This window comes from Tyto alba, unplaced genomic scaffold (genome assembly GCF_018691265.1).
Source record: "Tyto alba isolate M040663 unplaced genomic scaffold, T.alba_DEE_v4.0 Super-Scaffold_21, whole genome shotgun sequence".
Classification (NCBI taxonomy): domain Eukaryota; kingdom Metazoa; phylum Chordata; class Aves; order Strigiformes; family Tytonidae; genus Tyto; species Tyto alba.
The window spans coordinates 7832684-7852911 of NW_024881295.1; the positions used below are offsets into that span (position 1 = coordinate 7832684).

Sequence of the window (20228 nt, forward strand, 5' to 3'; positions counted from 1 at the left end):
TCTATCATCTCTATTCTGTGGCCTAGCACTAGGAAATACTTTGTACGATCTAGGCACTTTCTTTTAGTGTGCCACTGGTTCTTCTGCCCATCCCTTCCCCCTGGTTGATTGATCTATAATAGCTCAGAGACATCCTCATGATACTGCACTAAATATGACTGCTTTAGTCAGTCAACAGCATGTAAAAATAATTTCAAAATGGTCAAGTAGTGAATGGTTAGTTGTATCTCTGTGCTCCTAAAACTGGTCATATTCATGACCATTGAATGATCACTGAAGCAGTAGTTATAAAATCAGAGCATTTCCCTGTCATCACAAATACGTATATGTGTATACATCATGGATTTTGTCACTCTCCTGTCCTTTGAGATGTGGCTTTAGTGTTGTAGTCTCTCGCTCTGATCTTCCCAGCTGGCACTTAATAAAATACAAGCATCATAAGACTTGGATTAACATGCCAATTCCATTATTGTCAGTTCTATCAGATATAATTGAATAAATCTTCCCCTCCCTGAAAAGCTTCTAGATTTCTATGTACAGTACTGATTAAAAAATTAACAGTAAAGCTGTTTGTACTCAATTACTAGCAACACCATACTTTCCAAAAACCATGTATCCTCCAGTCTTAGTTAGTCTTCCACAACTGATATGCTGCTCTTTTGTCTTTTTTCATCGTTCTCACTGCCTGGTCAAATTCCATGCTAGTAAGTGAGCTATTTTATAGAAATCTATTATATTATTACTATCCTTAAGCTACCTTCATCAACAACAACACTGAGAGAAATAAAGTTTACTTTATCATAAGCCTACAGTGATATGCATTAATTATATTACTCCACTTATTTATTAATTGGATTCTATATTAACCATTCCAATAATTTTCTCTAGATCCACATCACGCTCATAAGCTTGTAATTACCTGGATTATCTCATTTACTTCTAAAAATGTCCTTAGGTTTCTTCAGGTCCTCTGAAACCTCTGATAGTTTCCCAGCAAACTGAAAAAAAGGTATATATGTCCCCCAGCCAGCTCTTCTAAAATAACTGGATACAAATTATACAGAATTGCAAATATCAAATTGCAAACCTTAGCATCAACTCATTACTGTCATCCTAAATTATTCTTGATATGGAAATATTTAATAGTCTCAACTATACCAAACACCTGTCTCTTCCCAGACACACAACAGAAGTGCTTATTGATCTCTTCTTAATTAACTGTTACTAAAGCCATGATTTCCCTCTAGTAACAAATCACTGTGAGAATTCCCACAGCTTTGGTTTACGCAGGAAAAAAATCTTACTTCTTTTTTTTCTAACAATATTGGCAATAGCTTGTTCTTTGTGTCTGTTTTTCTTGATTAAACTCCTACATTCTTAACCTCTGGCTTATATTCAGTATTCTTTTCTATACAATTCTAACTTTAATTCTGCTTGATGTTTTAATTAATATGATAATCCTTCTGAAAAAAGGTAGCGGCTTTTTCAAACAGGTTTGATGCTTAGAGACTTATTCCTAATTAACATTCGTAGTTTTCTGCACTTTTGTTTTTTCCTCATGGTGTTATGGTTTCTAATTGTTTTTTCCCTTGGAAGAACTGACTTATTTTAAAGCTACAAATAGAGTGGTTTGGATGTTAATCATGTTTGCAGATACTACCATGATTTCTTGTACAAAAGTTACACTGATTTTTAGGTTTTTGATCTGTTGTTTTTCATATGCTAAGATTACGACTTAGAGAATCTGCTTGTGCCCAGACACATCATTTTTTGTTAGTGAGAAACCTTTTGACTCTATTGTGGACAGTACTGTGTTTCCCCTCCTGTGCTCACATATGTTACTCAGAATTTAGTTATTCATAATAATGTTGATTTTTCACTCCCTCCCCTTTTGTTACATGCAGGTGCAATTATCTTGGGATTTTAATATAATTCAATAGATTGTAGTAGACACATATTAGTAAACTACCTGGTATTTATATGATACAGCATTGATTTCATAAGCATTTGGCATCATGTTGCTCTTGAGCTGTCAGAAACAAACTATGTAATTTTTTACAGATTGCCATTTTCTTGTATTTTTTCCAAGTTTCTCTTTTATGAACACCTTAGAGCATTTTTTTTTAACAACCCAAGAATTAGTCTCGCCCCACCAGGTTTCAGTAGCACCACCTAGGCTTTCTGGTTTATAGCCCAAGCTCCCAGTGTTGTTGTACAAACCAATAAATTACCTCTTTGTTATTCTCGGATGTCAGTGCGAGTTCAAGATGCTGAAGACTTTACACATCCAGCTTTAGTCTGCATTAGCAGTGACAACAGGGTGGGGTAACAGAAGTTCCTACTGATATTGATGACCATACTTGCACTGGGACAGGGCCTCTGCTAGAGCTGCAGAATGTGCAGCTGGTGACATTGAATCAATGTGGATATAAGATGTATTTGGACTCACCCAGTTGTGGGGCAGTTCTGCAGAAAACTAGGATAGCCTTTTTGTGATGACTTCCAGCCAAACTGCATCACATCTCACCCTCATTTCTAGGAAAAAAAAATAATAGTCCCATGAACTACTCTGATACTAATGAAAAGACATTTTTTGAAATGTTTCCAACCATCTCAGTTGCTCGACCCACTTTCTGAACGACTGCACCCTCTAATGGGGTAAAACAGATTGTAAAAAGTCAATCTTTCAAAGCAGCTAGTTTATTTTTATATTGTTTATATTCTTCTAGTCCTTACAGGCATAATACAACAGTCCATTCTTGTGACAGTAAAACAAGCACAGTTTTGCTGAATGTAGATTACATGGGAGGTGTGAATATCCAGTAAAGACTTTACATGATTCATCTCTACTCTGGGTTAATGAAAAGTATGTAAATAGCTGTATACATTCATGGTGAAATGAGAAAGGAATTTTAACGAAATTATAAAGGAGGATAATTTATTTTGCACATAAGTCTGGAAAAAAAAGTATTATTTTTTTTCTTATTGTGTGAAACCATCTAATTTTACTGAAGCTTTGTGGGGAAGTAAAAGTTTGAACAACAAAAATGAGATGAAACAGACACTGAACCATGATGTTGCATCTTGTCAAACAGGTAATTCTCTAATGGACCAATGAAAGCCAACGATGACAAGTTGTGGTCAACAGTCCTTGAATGTGCTGATGGTTCTGCTTCTATTACTCTTGTCAGCAGGTAACTTTTATACTTTGAATTTATCTTTCACTGATACTTGCCACAGGGAAAAAATAGTTGTGATTTAATACTGGGTTCCTACAAAACAAACAAGACCAAATGGATTGATAATTGAATAATAAATAAATAAACCTCTTTGTATTTAAGAACTAGAAGCTGTAATTTGAAATGCAATTGAAAATTCAATTGAGGGAGGAAAAGGTGGTGGGACACTGATGTGGTAAAGCAAGCTGAAAATTTAAAAGAAACAAAGCTACTGTTTTGATATGCTAGTTTTTTGGCTCGTAAAAGAAAACATGAAATTCTACACCACTGTATAATCCAACCATTTTGCTAAATAACCATCTGATGGAAGCAGAGCAAGTTGTGTTCCAATTGCGTGTTTTTATATGTGCACACAAGAGTATGTAAGTGTGTGAAGGATTGAACTTGGAACTTCAGTTGTTCTTGAGAAGAATACATGTTAGATGCAATGTAATTTGTCTTTATATATACACATATAAATAAAAATGCATGATGTCACGGTATTCCAATATTATGTTATTTCCTGAATCTAAAGAATTAACTGGACCAGGGAGTGGTTTCAGAGGTTTTTCTCCTGATGCTTGCTGGATCTGCCCTAGACATTTGCTAGTAGCACACAGAAGGGGATTGTGCAGAAACCTGTCTGTTATATTGTGAATTAGTCAAATTATTATGATGCACTATGAACTATGATTGCTAGTTGCATTTGTTCTTCAGGAGTTATGACATTAAGATTTTCTGTAATTATGAATTAATATTTAAAATAATAATTATAATGGTTCTTAGTCCAAACATGTTTGATCCTACAATTTTTTAATTTTCTTTTATCCTCCATTCCTGAAGCACTTTTTAATCCAAAAATATTTTTTTTTTCCATCACTGCTCTTTTTTCCCTTTTACTACATCCCATCCCTAACCACCATACTTAAAACTTTACCAGGCATTATATATCTTAAAGTACCCTCGTGCTCCAGTAAGGGTTGTTACTTCTATGTCTGCGTAATGCTTATAATACTTGGTGTTAGATCCTCATCAATTAGTTCAAGTGCATGCCCAGTCTCATTGCTTGTTTGTGACTGTTCAAGTTGATTCTTGCTAATGACATTTCATTATTTAGTGATAACTGACACAGTACTTTTGCTAACAATGTTATCAACTAGACTGCTGCTCTGCCTAATTGTAAAAACCTATTTTATTTTAGAGTCCTTCCACTGATATCCCTACGTATGGCGCTGCATCCCTAGTTATGTAACTTCCCTCCTCCTGTATATTAGAATGAGGCACAGGGGTTGTTGCAGCTTCACTGTCGTTTTCCAGGTTAAAGTAATTTCAGAAAGCTATTTCCCTGGTGCATGAATGTGAAGCCAGTTACTCAAGAAGTCTTAAGTGAATGTATCGCAGTGATCAAACATCACAAGAATTTTCCAGCTTTTCCAGTCTATTCTGTTGATTTTTGTTTTCATACCTTTACAGCTCTTTGTAGGGGACTCCTGAGATCCCACTTCTCCAGCCATTTTCCTCAAGGTGATATAAATATCTATGTTCCAGTTGAATGGGACACTGTGATTACACCATGTGTGCAACTAGAAGTAGTCAGCCACTGATACATATACACACTTACTCCCTCAAACCCAGACATAAAGCCAGTGTTCTGATACTTTTTTTTTTTCTTAAAAGTACTGCCTCTAGAGTAGAATGATTTTATTTGAAACTAATTACATATAGCATTTAATTCTTAAGTATTTTATCTATTAACATCACAAGCTATTGTCCTTGTAAATGTATACCATATCTTCTTGTTGCTTCTTGGCTATTAGTATTTTATTATCTGACATCCATTATTAGCACGTAGCGTACAGACTTAATTTGAAATCATCACAAGCCTTTCATGCCAGCCTAACTCTGTTCCTTGGGGAATTTTACTACTGAGATCTGTAGGAGTGGGTTTAGGTCATTGCTAACTCACACACATTTTACAGGATGAAATTTTTTATTTATTATTTTGCAGCTAGCCTGAATGTAAATTTTTCTTGTCCAAAACAGATCAGCTTCCATAAAGGAAAACTACTGGCTTTATGCAGTGAGAATGACAAGGGGGGGAAAAAAAAGGATGCTGCTTTTATTGGAATGATATGAACATTATTTTTAAACTGAGCTGGAATGAAACTCTAATGGCAAGACTCCTTTTGAATTCCCTAGATTTACAGACTTCTACCTCTAAGATCATGCTTTACTTCCAAGTCTTTGATATACTGAGATTCACAATCATAGTAGTAAATTTCTGAAATCTGTATGCATGGTTGAAAACTGCACTTAACAACTGGAAGTGTAACTTTCATTGGCTCCACAGGCAGAATGAAAGTGAGGGTACAAATAACAGAAAAGTTCCCAGAGCGGCTGTTCTCAGAGCCTGGTCTTCGTTGTGTCAGAAAACAAGAGAAGCATCAACAGTGGCAGCACAGCAGAGGTGTGGTCAGATACCAAGGTCGAGGCTCAGAAAGAGGATGAAGTTTGGCAGCTGTAGCTGTGCAGGTAGGAAGGAGATGCAGTTGCCTAACGTAGGCAAAATGCTCTCAGGGCAGGGACAAGTAACACTGGAAAGAAAGGCTTCAGTTAGGAATAGGTACGCTATGGCTTCATTTAAAAAAATGATGAAATTGGATTGAGAATACTGAAACTTGAGACTGATTTTATTTCAGTGCTATTGAGATCATAATAGCATGCAATTTTAGGATTTGTGACCACTCACTAGTTGTACTAGTCACACAAGAAATGCATAATAAAGGAGGGAGCAGCATACAGTTATGCCCGAAGCATACCCTTTCTGACCACTAACTCTTAGATTTGCTTTGCAGTAGTGTTGATACTTGCATTCATTTAATGGATTGAAATACGTTTATAAAATCAGAGATGATAGCAAGGCTTATATTAACAAGCAAAAACTGAAATATTATTTGCACATTACAGTATTTTTTCTTTGAAGTAGGAAATGAAAGTCCATATAGCAGAATTATCAGATGATCTCAAATGATTGGCATTGTGCTAAATAAAATGCATATATGTGAATATTTCTGTGGGTCCAGGTGGAAAACTTATAAAGACCAGCCATTCTGAAAGCCACTGAGCTTTAAAAATTTAGTAGCTAAATTAAAAATTTAATCAGCATTACACAGATCTCTAACTGTGAACAGAGAGGGAAGTAACAGTTTGATGTACACTGGCTGCTTACTTTTTAACATAGAGTAGAGTAATCTTAAAATGGGCTTAGATCAGTCATTTGAAGCATGAGAGACTATTCTCCTCTCAAAATTAGTAGGAACAGCGATAGGAGCATCTATATCACTTACCTGTTCAATAATACTTTTCAAAAATAGTATGAGAATTTGCACATGCAACTCCACTTCAGAAACAGCTGTCATCTTTGCAACAGAAAACTTAAGAGCCTTTCAGGTACAATACTTTTATCTGAAGTATTTCTGTAGAAATAAGGCTCTTTAATCCTCAGGATTTAAGCAAAGTTATTTTCAGGAAAAAGACAAAAGGTAATTACAACTCTGTCTATTAGATCTCTGATTCTTGGAGAAGCAAAGACAGCAAGTACAGTCACACAGATTACAATAAATTGGCAAAGTTTTTTCAATATGCACTAGGTCTGGCTGGGACGGGATTAATTTTCTTCACAGCATCCCATATGGTGCTGTCTTTTAGATTGGCGACCAGAACAGTGTTGGTAAAACACCAGTATTTTAGCTATTTCTGAACAGCCCTTACACAGAATCAAGGCCGCTTCTGTTTCTCATTGCGCACTGCAGTGAGGAGGCTGGGGTGGGCGAGAGCCTGGCAGGGGACACAGCTGGCACAGCTGACCCAAACTGGCCAGAGTGATATTCTGTACCGTATAACAGCATGCTCAGCAAGAAAACTGGGGTAGGAGTTTATCCAAAAATTTCTTGGAGTCTGGCTGGGCATCAGTCTGCTGGTAGTGAGCAATTGCTTTAGCATCACTTGTGGGTTGTTTTTGTTGTTGTTGGGTTTTTTTCTTACTCATTTATTAAGCGGTTTGTATCTTGACCCATGAATTTTCTTGCTTTGCCTTTCTGATTCTCTCGCCCATCTCACTGGGAGGGGGAGTGAGCAAGCAGCTGTGTGGTGCTGAGCTGCCTACCAGGGTTAACCGGCCACATACAGACTACCAAATGCAGACTGTAATTCAGCCATCATGTTATGCTCTTATTTGTGCATTTATTTTAATCACTGACATACATTTTACTATTTAAGGGTTTGCTCAGGACTACATTTTATTAGAGGCATCACTCCTCTGACTTGATGTTATATTCATTCTCCATTCTGTAGTTCTCCTTTCCCCAGGTTTCATCCCCAAAATAAATTTGGCATTTGTTTTCCTTTTAAAATGGGCAGAAGACCCATCTATGGGTCAGGGGATGCTTTCATATGTGCTGTTAAGTAAACCTCTTCGCAGTGACAAGACAGCTAAACTTCTTATGGTCCTGTAGCCCTCCAATGCATTCTCAAAATGCAGTGTCTCAGAGCACTGAGTAATTTCAGAAGCATGGAAGTATTTGATTGCTTATGAAACATAAAGAACTAGTTTTAATTCTTATGTACTAGATGCATGTACAAGTCACGTATAATCTTGCAGGGCTGCTATTCAGTTTTGGTGGCCTAACACAGATGTAATTTACCTAATCTAAGTTGTAGTAATAACATATGAAAAATGACAGTTTTGCTATCCTGTTATTTGCAAAGCTAGTTCTAGCAATAAATATCATCTATGAAAATGTCTTAAAATTGAAACAACCATGTATACTGGAGGCATCAAAAATTACTAACGTGTAAGTAGTTGTAATAATGTAACTTCTAAAAGGAAAAATAAGCTAATATATCTTTAGGCATAAATGACGTTATACCTGCATTTTGAAAAAAAATACGATTCTGTTGATAATGTATAATAAACAAAATTTGTGTTGCACTGTGAGGCTTTACAGGTAGTAAAGAAGAAAAATTTGTTTCCTAGGAGCAGCTGATATAATCAAAGTGCAGATATTCCAACTAAGAAGGAATATGACAAGATGACTAAAAAGTGAAAACTGTCAAACTCATCAGTTCAGATCAGTTATATTTTCTCTAAGTCTGCAACTGAAGTAGTAAACCATCTAATATTAAACTGTAATTTTGATAAGAAATCTTTAGTTTCAGTGAAAGTTATCCTTCAGCTGGACAGGGAGAACACTGGACAAGTTGGGGAGAAAAAATCCAAACGCAAATGTTCAGGACATAAGCAACCCCTAAAGGAGAAGAATGGAAAGACATTTTTCTTACTAGAGCACAGCTTTTTTGATATAGCACATCTGTATCTTCCTTTGAAGCATCTGAACCTGGCCATTTATCAGAGAAGGATTAGATAGGTGCTCTTCTGCTGGATACTGTAAATAAAAATACCATGGATAAACATCACTATTGGAAGTGCAGTGCTATAATATGAAGGCTATGCCTTCACTTGCATTTATTAGGTCCAATAATAAGACTCATTTTCTGTTTGTTGGCATCAGTCATGGAGTTAACTTCTCGTAGTAATGATGACTGGTGGAATGACATGCATTGTAGTGCATGTAATGCACGCCTGCAAACTGATATAAAACATTTAGAAAACACTTAGGGGCCTTTATAGGTGCCTAGCCATGTGCATCTAATGCCATTTGATTTACCCCAGGTCATTCATGTATGCACCAGACCAACAAGAGACCTCCACCTCCTCTGCTGAAAGCTGGAGACCAGACAGAAGAGCCTAGGAAAGGCTTAGCTGGCACTGCAGACCTGTATTTAAGTAACTGAATCAAGTTCCTGTTCATGCTAGAATTCAAATACTTAGTTAAAGGTTCTATTTAGTTTGTGAAGTTCTCCCATGCCATATGTCTCCCATTATGTTCTAGACCTAACACTTCCAAAACCAAATGATACGTAGTTAAAACTAAAATGATGGTGGGACAGAGTGCAACCTCAGCAAGTTTCCTGTTGATACAGAAGTGGGAGGAGTAGCTGACAAGGCATAGGTTTGTGCTGCTATCCAGGGGGACCCGGACAGCCTGGAGAAATGGGCTGACAGGAACTTCATGAGCTTCAACAGGGCAAAGTGCCAAGTCCTGCACCTTCCTGGGGAGGAACAACCTCAGGCACCAGTCTATGCTTGGGGCCAGCTGACTGGAAAGCTCTTTGTCTCTTTGGCTCCTTTAGTAGGAGTGCTGCCAGCAGGTTGAGAAACACGATCCTCCCCCTCTGCTCAGCACTAGTGAGGCCACACCTGGAGCACTGTGTCCAGTTCTGGGCTTCCCAGTACAAGAGGTTAATTCTGTCAGTCAGTGAATATCCTTTATTAATTGGTGTAACCTTATGAAGTGCAGCTACCCGTGACATGGCTGTGCCTCTGTTCTCTAATAGGAGTAAAAAAATTTCACTGCTAAGAATATTCAGACTCTTGACTTCTACATTTCACTTTCCTTAGAGTGTAAGGCCTTTGGGGGGGGTCTGTATGGTATATGTAATTTTAAATGATGCCGTAAGGCCTACCATAACACAGACTGTAAATCAATTAAAATATTGGCAGTATGTGGAACCAAATATTGTCTCTTACAAGACTTTTCAGATCAACCAGGCAGTCGCATGTGGTTGCTTATGACCATGCTGGAAGGGATCTGTATCCTGTGACTCTACATGGTTGATTAGCTCAGGGAAGCTAAGACGATTGCACAGTTTCCAGTTCAGAGCTGTTTGCAACCAGTAGGCTTACAGCATGGTCAGAGAGTTTGCATCTTCCCACAGTCTTGTCATGTGGATGTGACCACAGTGTGTCTGTCACCACACAACAATCAGCCTCAAGTCTGCATTCAAATAATATATATGGAGAGCATATCTTTTTCTTTACTTTTTTTATTCCAGGAAAAGTGATGGTGAAATCAGTGTGACATGTTCCTGTAAAAAATGCCCTGAGGGATGTAATAAATATTTTACTAGATAATTTAATAAAGGAGAAATGTAAGAACTCCCAGGAATATCTGTCTGTCTATTAGTCCTAGCTATTTGCAAATTCAGAGTTGTTCAGATCTGTTACACTGTTTTGCAATTACTGTTTCTGGCAGAATCATCTTTATCAAAGAATGACCTTTACAGTAGAGAAGACATTTTCTGTCAAGAACAGTGATTATAAATCAAGTATCATCAAACTTTTAATGCAGTTTTTACATAGACTTTTTGTTTTTATGAAGTCATCCCAGGAGAATCAAACATGAACATTGTTGGGTGTTTGTAGATATCCATATATTTAGAACAGCAGTATGAAAATGTTTCGAAATATTTTTGTGCTTCTTGGCATGGAGGGCATTTCTTCCATAACAGAAATAATAGTAATCAGAAAAGTAACAATAAAAGTCAAAATACAATAAGAGGCTAAATATTTTAAGCTTTTTTTACTAAATGTTACAATGTTGAAAGTTCTGAAATATTCATGTGTTTCTGAAATCAAACAATTGTTTAAGCCTAACCAATGAAAAAATATAGTTTGTAACATACAGATAACACAAATGACTCACAAAGCCAATATTGTTCTTTGTTTTACAGTGTTGTCCGCACATTTTCGGGTCTGCGAGCCATATACAGACTACAAAGGTCGCTACCACTTTGGTTTTCACTGCCCCCGTCTTTCTGACAATAAATCTTACATCTTCTGCTGTCACCATAACAACACAGTATTTAAATACTGCTGCAATGAGACAGAATTTCAGACTGTTATGCAGATGAACTTAACAGGGAACGCAGATGGATATATGCATAAGTAAGTAAATGAGTTTTAAAGTACTCTTCACCAAACTGTTATTGGTCTAATAACATAGTCTGAGGTGTACTTAATGATGGAAGCAATTAGAATAATTGCACGCACAGAGAAACATTACTAAAAGGTTTTTTCTGCTACAGAACTCCTAAAAGAAAGGATATTTTGTCTTTGCTTTCTTTGCTTTGACATAGGCTATAAACATTGCTAGGAGAGCATATATATATAAGTTGCATATAAATGTAACAAATATAAAGTTACATATAAAAGGTACAAAAGTCTCTCCCCTGGCCCCAGTCTGATCCAAACTGTGTTTAAATGTATATCAGTAAAAATAAACCCTAAAGCTCTCTGTAGGGGAGAGAGGGAGTGAGTTGACATTTTCCATATCAATCCAAATGCACTGTTTTGAATCACTGATGTTTTGAATATAAATCTCTTGTAATCACTGACCTTGAGGAGCAGAACATATTTGCTTATGTACCAAAATTGTGTGGTCTTCTTGCCCGTTGCCTGCAATACTTCCATGTATTGCCATGGCCCATCCTCTAAGGTAAATGTCAGTAACTTTTTTTGTCAAGAATCAGTACGTAGCAAATAGATCTTTGTTACTGATTACCTATTTGTGATGCCAAAATCTACACTTGTGGTCTGTCTCCTATTTAGTATTTGACATTCTGGCCACATTAATCTGCTCTGATTTGTCTTGATGCAGAGCAACTTTCAGCTGATGTAAACCTCCAAGGTCAAATTCTGATATGTCTGCTTTCCCCTACCATTTTATTCTGGTATCCAGCCCCTCCAGAGCAAGGAAGGGGCAGATTAAAAACAACTGGAATTCCAGTCTATTGATTTTTGTTTACAACAAGGATTTTAGTGTTTTATTCTGTGGTGTAAAAGTCACTGGGTGTGTTGCCATTCAATCCTATGGAAGCAGGTGCAAGGCTGCTGGGAGGCGATGGTGCTGGAATACTGATGTCGGCTCTTTTAACTGGCTGTGTGCAGCTGCGTCCAGCAGCAGCCAGCTCACCCAGTCAGCAAACTGCTGTCTTCCTTAACAACCACTCCTCATACAGCTCTGCCTAGAGAAGTTTGAATCTTGCATGGATGTAGAAGCTGCATACTCTAACTTCACAGGTGTTAGTAACAATCACCCACTGTCAAGAATTCTGTGTACTGTGTAATGTAAAAAGAGACAAAAATAGACTCTACCCATATAAGATACCTTTAAATCAATGTGCATCTGTACTGTCTTGTTACTGTATGTGCAGCTATGTCCTTGAGGTAAAATTTCCTTGCCCTGGCCTTGTAGTACATCTGGGAACATCATGAGAGCATATCACACAGAAGACAGGGGAGACACTTGAAATCTAGCAGGCTCATTAAAGACCATCCATTTTCTCCACCTTTTGTGCAGTCTGGACAATCTAGAAACTGGTAGCACCCTCACCCAGGGACACCCAGCTCTGACAACATACATACCTCCAGGCAACTGGTGGAGATTACACCACGGTGTGCCCCAGTGCCCCCATGCAACGCACACTCTACATACACTCCGTGGATGTGCTCTCCCCTTGTTTGCTGGGATGAGCATGCTACCACAGCAGCAATCGGATGCCTGCCTGCAGAGAGGTCCTCACAGGACTCTCAGGACAGAAGGGCTACGTGCATAGTCACAGACAGAGCCAGAAACTGCTTCACAGTGATAAAGAGAGTCTCAAGAATGCAGTAGTGTGTCTATTGCCTCCACTTTTTTCCAGTTCTTCGTCTTGCACACAGCAAATTTGTTTTATTTCTTTCCTTACTGTTCTGCAAACCCTGCACCAACACTGCTGAGCAACCAAGTCTGCCTAACAGGCATCTCCATCACAGAGTTTGAGATGTTTTGGGCCAGTTGTAGTTCAGCCAAGTAGAAAGCCAATGCTTCAGGCTTTTTCCAGTGACTCAGCAGATACTCCATGTAGCCATGGCCAGAGCTTACTAAGGTAAGGCCCTCCTGTTCCTCCTTTTACCAACAACCTGTAAGGGACAGGGCAATCGGGCACTTTCCGAAGCAGACGTGCACAGAGGTACAGTCCGGTACAGAGGTACACGCAGCAGGTACAGTCTGACTGCAAAACGTGCCCTGGGATGTAGAACATTTCTCTGCCTTCTGCATTCTCTGTTTGCATGCCTGCTTACATCTGCATGTACACACACATGCACGCACACCCAAAGAAATAAATGCAGGCTGTTCATATTACAGGGCTGTTGTGTGTGAGAGGTTACTCAATAGGAGAAAGGGAATTTTATATTCTTTGAACTACAGCATTTATTTTAATTAAAATACTTAGAGCATAGAGTATTATACTAGTTTTCACTTAGTGATTTTTTTTTTTTTTTTAAAGTCACCTCGTTCAGTTGTGATGGAGAAATACCTACCTCTGTAGTCTTGTAAGATTCATGGTTGAGAACCACCTGCAGAATATTTACCCTATATGTCTTCAGTCCAGAATTTCCCATGGGTGTTAGCTAGGTGCTGATCTTTTGCAAAGACAATAAAAAAGCTTCTTGAAACGTACCTTAGAGAAGTGCAAGAATAGAACCAGTATTGCCTTTTTGTAACTTCCCTAAACATCACTTCTGATAAATCAGTCAGGGCCAGGAAAATTAAGAGACCATAACTCTATGTAAAACTCCACCAATCTAGTGAGGCAGAGGAAGAGACATCTCCTCACCCTGTGCTCACTGAGATTGGTAGAAAACTTCCTGATAATTTTAGTAGGCTGTGGAGGGACAGAAAGAAGTGAAGGCTAGATGCCTACATTAAAAACATTGTAAAAAGCATCTTACTTAATATGCTCAAACTTTATTTAACATACAGTAATTTAACTTTATTTGGATTCTAATACATCCAGGGTTCACTTTACAGTAACAAAGTCAGCTCTTTGTTTAGATCTAATTTCACACACCACTGAAAAAAATTCTGATGAAACTTATTGTACTGTGTCTGTGGAGAATGATTTAGGGTATGGGAATAGCAATGAACTGAAAAAAAGGATTATAGTTTTCAGGGAAGAGTGACTCAATATTATTATTTGGTTTATTTCAGTATTATTATTTGGTTTATTTTTCCCCTTAGCCATTCTTGTGATCATCAAAACAAATTTCTTGTTTTATAATACAGTTGAGGGAAAAATTAATGAAGTGACTTGTAACTTCTTTGTCGTGGCACAGCTGAAAAAACATGTTTGCCTTCTACTCAAAGTATAACTACAGCCAGGTTTATTTACATTCTTTCCATTACTATAACAAAAGATTTCTATGTTTTTATAAGTGTAGAATACTGGACTATTGTGTCTTTGCAATCATGCAGATGAATCAGTCCATAATATTTTTGAATGTGAACAATTCATATACTATTAAATATAGAAATACCAGTGATGTCTAACAGACAAGAAATGTTCTACCATCCAAAGTACTTTTCCATAAAACTTTGTCTAATAAGTAGTTTAACTATTTTTAAAAATATTTTTTGCTTGAATCTAGTATTTATACTCTCAGATTTTCTATTATGCATGTTTTGGTGGATTATCAGCAGTACTACTATGCTAGGGGTCCTTAATCTGATACTGGAACAGCGTTAAGTCAGTCTGTAATGCATCCATGTTTTTCCTTATCTCTTATTCCAGTTTTTCAGGGTCGAATGGCTTTTGCACACTATACTACATTGCACTGAGAGCCATGTGAGGATAGAATAGCACTGTCTTTCTCCATGTACAGCATGTCCCCTGCAGAACTGGCATTTGCTTAAATATCTCTCTGAAAGTCATCTTTAGAAGAAAGAAAAAAAAAAAAAAAAGAAAAAAAGAAAAAAATCAATTCTACTACCAACTTTTGCAAAAAGATATAATTTAGCTGGGAAGACCTCATAGGTACTACAGTAACAGGTTCTACAGGAAAACACAGGATTGGGCAAAGGCCTTGAGATAGTAGTAAAAACAAAATAGGAAAAAAAAATGGCATTTAAAGTGTACAGGCATAAACTGGACGGAATTCCTTACTGTTAGATGTACTAAGGCATTTGCTAGTTTATAAGCTTGCATTTCCTTGGGACAACACTTAAAAAGTGTTACTATTGCAAGTAGCAGCCCTGTTTAAGGAGAATAGGGGAAGAAACAGTTTCCATGGCCATCTGCCCACTTTTAAACTCTGCAGCTATAGAATTCTGCTCACGGTTGTTTTGATTTGTTGTTTCTTTAAGCCTGAATTTCAAAACGAATTATTTTCTGTTCATGTGCTGCACATAAAAGCCAACAAACTCTTCTAAAAAAAACATAGCCTGGTCCTAACCTGCTTGTCATCTGTCTCAAAAAGTTAATGAATTAGATGGAAAGAATCACATGGGTAAGAATAATAATAGAAGAACCTGTCTTTTCATTTGTGTGTAGGAATGAGAAATCTAAGCAGGATTTGGTAGAGGGAATAGGAAATGGATGGTAAAAGTATTTATTGTTCTGAGAGAGCACAATTCAGGGCTCCCTGAAGTCAGAGCAAATCTCTCCATTTACACAAATGAGCTCTAGGTTATACCATGTATACATCATATTTCTATAAAAGATGAAGTATCTTAAAATAATTAGCTGCTAAGATTTTGCTGGTAGGTTCATGACTTACCCTCTTTCACGGAGAAGCTAAAAGGAAATTGTCTCGTAACTTTTACTGCAGGTTTAACTTTTGTATTTGTGTGCCAGCAGCAGCAGAGGACTGGGCAACATAGCTGTTGAAATAATTTTCAGTGTTATATTGCTAAACCTTGCATTGAACCTAACCATAAACCTCCAAAATCACTGACTGGGAAGGGCAGGAGCACTAGCAGGGCAGGGCAAGCTTTCCAGAAAGTAATTTATTATACTTGATTGTCCCTGTGAAGGAACAAACCCTATAATTTCAATCTCGGTAAATTTGGGATCTGTTCATACTTTAATTGAAATGAAACTCCTCCCTTCCAACCCAAACTATTCTATGAATCTGCACAAAAGTACAGGAAAATCAGATTGCAAGATGAAGTTGCTTTTACAATTAAATCATTCAGTTCAATGAAATGAGAGCAAGTCCTGGGAGTTTTTTCACTCCCAGTTCTTTTCTGTGTCTCTGGCCTTACTGTTATTCAGAGTAAGTTTGTTTATTTTCTAAGTAAGACATCTTAATATGTAGGAAAGTTTTAATTTTTACTGTAATTAGTAGCCATCAGCAAAACTAATATTTTCTACCATCTTAATAGTTTGATAAACAGAAAACAATTAAGTATGGAATTTCCTTCTGTGTACAAAACATACCACTTACTAATTTTGCTTGCGATTTTTCACAAGGCCCTTTTGATAGTGCTGTTGTCCCACTGTCTGTTAATTAAAATAGAGGAACCTTTCACTTTTGTACTTGTGAGAAACAGATGTTATTTAGAAGGAGCAGATGGGTAACTCACATATGGCATTATTAATAAATTGTTGCTTTAAATTGTAACACTCAAAATAGCTCTAATTTTTGCTAACTATAATTTTGATGAGTGAAACTAAATAACTAAAATACAAACAGATTCTTTTTAACTGTAAGAAGCGTCCCTGCCTCTCACATTGTTGCCAAGACAAAAATAACATGTTTTCTAGTATTTCCATTCCTACTATGGATTAAATACAGCTCACCTATTTGTAAAATGGATCCTATTGGCATTAGTGATGAAAAAGAACAGTATTTGTTACAGTAGATTTCTTCTTGACTTCTCCAGCCTTCACTTCACTTTTATTTATATTAGCAGAAAATAGAAGAGTTTACCCCAATATGAATAAATCCACTGCAAGTTAAGAGTAGCACTGCTGAGAAGCCTGGATTAACCAGATCCTGTTATACTTTCAAGTTCCTGGACTGCAAAGATTTTAATGCATTACAAAGCTCTACTCACTGTTGTGTGAAGTTAGGCGTGCATGTGTAAGTCTTTAGTAGAGGCAAAGACTCTTGAGCTAAGGGAAGAAGCACCATATTTTGTCTACTTCTGATCCTACTGGTAATTTTCTAAATTTTTTTTTAAAACCTGGGCTTGCATAACCCTAAAGTTACATAGGAAGAGACCCATTAGCAGCTCTGACCTTCCTCTAGTTACTTACAGTTTTTTGCTATGGAACCTCATTTAATCTAAGCATGTTATATCTGTGTAGTGAAAAGAGCGTTCCCTGGAGAGGAGGATCAGTCTCCTTAAGTGCTGACAGGCAGCAACACAGAAATAAAAATTCTGATTCCTTATCTGATTTCTAGTTTAAGATTCTGATTTTTTTTTAAATATAAAATGAAAGAGTCATAGAGGAGTTTTAAATGAGCGTGAAAGTTCAAAGCAGAGACTTTAAACGTTTTAGATCTGAAAAGGCTTGGGACATGTTTTTAAAATGTCAAAATATCTTTTTGGCTTGCATCTATAATATGTCTTCTCAGCCTTTGTTCTTCTCACAACCCTTCTGTTTTGATCAATGTTCTGATAAACTCTAGTTCCCTCAAAGTTTCTCTGAATGTCTGTGAAAGAGGGCATGGTTGAGTGTGTGTTTAATTTTATTTATGTAAGTTCAGATTCACATAGATGTCGGTTGCCCACCTGTTACTTCTCCAAGACTGTCTTCCTAATGACATTTTTTGCTAGTATCCCTTCTGCTTGCTCTTGTTTTTGCAGTCTCTGGTACACAAACTTCCACATTAGCTCACAGGTCTAGATTAGCCTTCTTCACTGTACACCTAACAATCTCATTTTTACCCATTTCTTTCCTTCTCTGTTCTGACCTCATCCTCCCCACTCACACAGTTTCCAATCCAAACTGCATTTACATCAGACAGTCATTTTTCTTTTAATAATATTGAAGCTCCAACAGAGCTTTAGCACATCTTTCCCTTTTTGCTCTCCAAATTCTTGACCCCTTTTACTTTTTCTTCTTTCTTCCCCCCTCCCACCCCCCCATTCTTTTAATACCCTTAGTCACCTGTCAAAGCTTTACAGCTCCATGCACCATGTCAGCAGATGATAATTTTCATGGCCTTTACCTATATATACACACATTATAACGACACCAATATATACATACAAACACAGTACATATTTTCCTCGCTGTGGAATCCATTGAACAATATGATTTTGTCAATGTTCTTCCTTCCTAAATTTATTACCATCAAACTAAGGGATCTTTAGCAGTTGCTCTTGAAAGTTTATACTTCTACTAGTGTCTTCGGTATCCAACAATAATTAATTACTAAATTCAGAGCAAATCCAAGCACATTAAACATGTTTTAAGACAAGTGGTTTATAATGCATGTCAGCAGTGAATGTTTTCAATAGTATAGACACTCCTCAGTCTCAAGTATTACAGTATCTTTTCACATGGTTAACCCTCACTCTCATAAATGCCCTGTCACTTTCAGTAGGGTGACTGTCTGGGAGTGAGAATTTGCAGAATAAGACATATGACCCATCAACCATGTACATATCAGTGATCTCAATTAAAGCATTGAAGCTAATTGTATGTCAAATTTATGTGCTGATATAAATACATGGATGAGAGGGAGGAACAAAAATGTTTGTAAGACAGGGGGGCTTAGTTTTTTAAATTCTCCCATGTCATGCATATATCAGCATTTAGTTTGAAATAATAAATAGTTTTTAAGGACATACGCTTTAGAACAAAATTTTTGTTCCATCCACCTATATATTATATAATTAATGAGACAAACAACATTCATTAATACAATGACCATTACTGATGTGTGAGATAATTTTTGCTCTCTTTTTTTCTTTCATAGCAACTACAGTGCACTGTTAGGAGTGTGGATCTATGGCTTTTTTGTGGTGATCTTGCTGGTACTGGACCTTTTATATTACTCTTCAATGAACTATGATATTTGCAAATTTTACCTGGCACGGTGGGGAATCCAGGGAAAGTGGATGACACAGGGACAGAGCCGATGGATTAACCCTGCTCAGGATCCAAGCCAAGTACAGACACAGCCTCAGCCAGAGACACAGCCTCAAACTCAGCCACAGCCTCAGACATCACAGACAGTACATACGTTAAAAGGAGATGCTTTAAGCCCACCCCTGATGTCTTTTCAGAGTACATCTGCCTGGTAAGTAAGTTAAGCCATACTGTGATACATTTTTTGACTCTGTTGTTTTGTAGTGTGAACAATCACCTGTATTTGGCAGTGCCTACAAACTCAGGCTGAACAGCACCATTTCTAGCACATAATTATTCTTATCATGAGCTATCTTACAGAATTACTGCTTAGGAGTGATTTCTTACTCTGGAATATATTAAGTCATCTTTTAATACTGTTCTCAGAGAAATAAGTGCTGCCATTTTTCAGTGCTAAATAGTTTTACTACTCTGTGCTACAAAGAAACTACAATTCTTTGTTCTACATTGACCATTATAAAATTAATTTTAATATGGTGTCAAAGAGTAATTGCTGTGTGTACCTATGTATCTGTTGGTCTGATTTTAAAAGATTATATAAATAGCAACACTGAAATAGCTTCAATGTGAAATGTCAGAGATCCACATTATTTGTGGCATGAGACAGAAACAACATAAAAACCAGGTTAGTTTTTTTTTATATGGATAGCCAAAAAGGCATAGCTTGATCTCATTTGACAGTGACACAACTAGGCTACTGTTAAGTTAAATGCTACAAAACCAAAACAAAAAAACCTGAAAAACCCAGACCAAATGAGAGACAGATACTTCAGGAGCAGACGGAACGTGCAATATAAATAGAAGAAACCTAAATACTGATAGCCATGGAACAAAATTACATTGAATGATTTTGGACTGGTTTTACCGAAGAAAACAGAAGCAAAGGAAGAGAGCTGAATAAAATGATGCTCTGAATAAGGTGTCAAGAAATGCAGGGACTTCTTTTCTTGGCAAGAGATCATAAAGATCTGGAAGGGGGCAGAAAGGGCACAGAGTCACCAGTGTATTTTAGGAGTCTTCCAGAAGGCTGAATGCTGAGTTTTGCAAAGTAAAGTGATCTAAGAATGAGTAGGGTGAGAAAGGTGACAGCAGTTTCTGAAGCTGTAGAGCATGTAAAGCCACAAGGTTGATCTTGGTCTAAAAGCTTTTGGGTAGCACTGTGTTGCAGATGGGGTGATGATA

The 20228-nt window shown here is 37.1% G+C and overlaps 1 protein-coding gene across 7 annotated transcripts in view; it reads left to right on the forward strand.

Annotated features, from left to right (window-relative positions):
• The window catches only part of SHISAL1 (shisa like 1), an 81059-nt gene that overhangs the window by 34730 nt on the left and 26101 nt on the right, over nt 1-20228 (forward strand). For all 7 annotated transcript variants that reach the window (XR_004406139.2, XR_004406138.2, XR_004406140.2 and 4 more), the window contains exons 2-4: nt 3096-3194; nt 10851-11064; nt 18874-19197. Coding sequence is in view for 3 of the 7 variants with exons in the window: in XM_032986349.2 (XP_032842240.1) it covers nt 3128-3194; nt 10851-11064; nt 18874-19197 (605 nt within the window). In the remaining 4 variants the exon portion in view is untranslated. The remainder of the gene's footprint in view (nt 1-3095; nt 3195-10850; nt 11065-18873; nt 19198-20228) is intronic.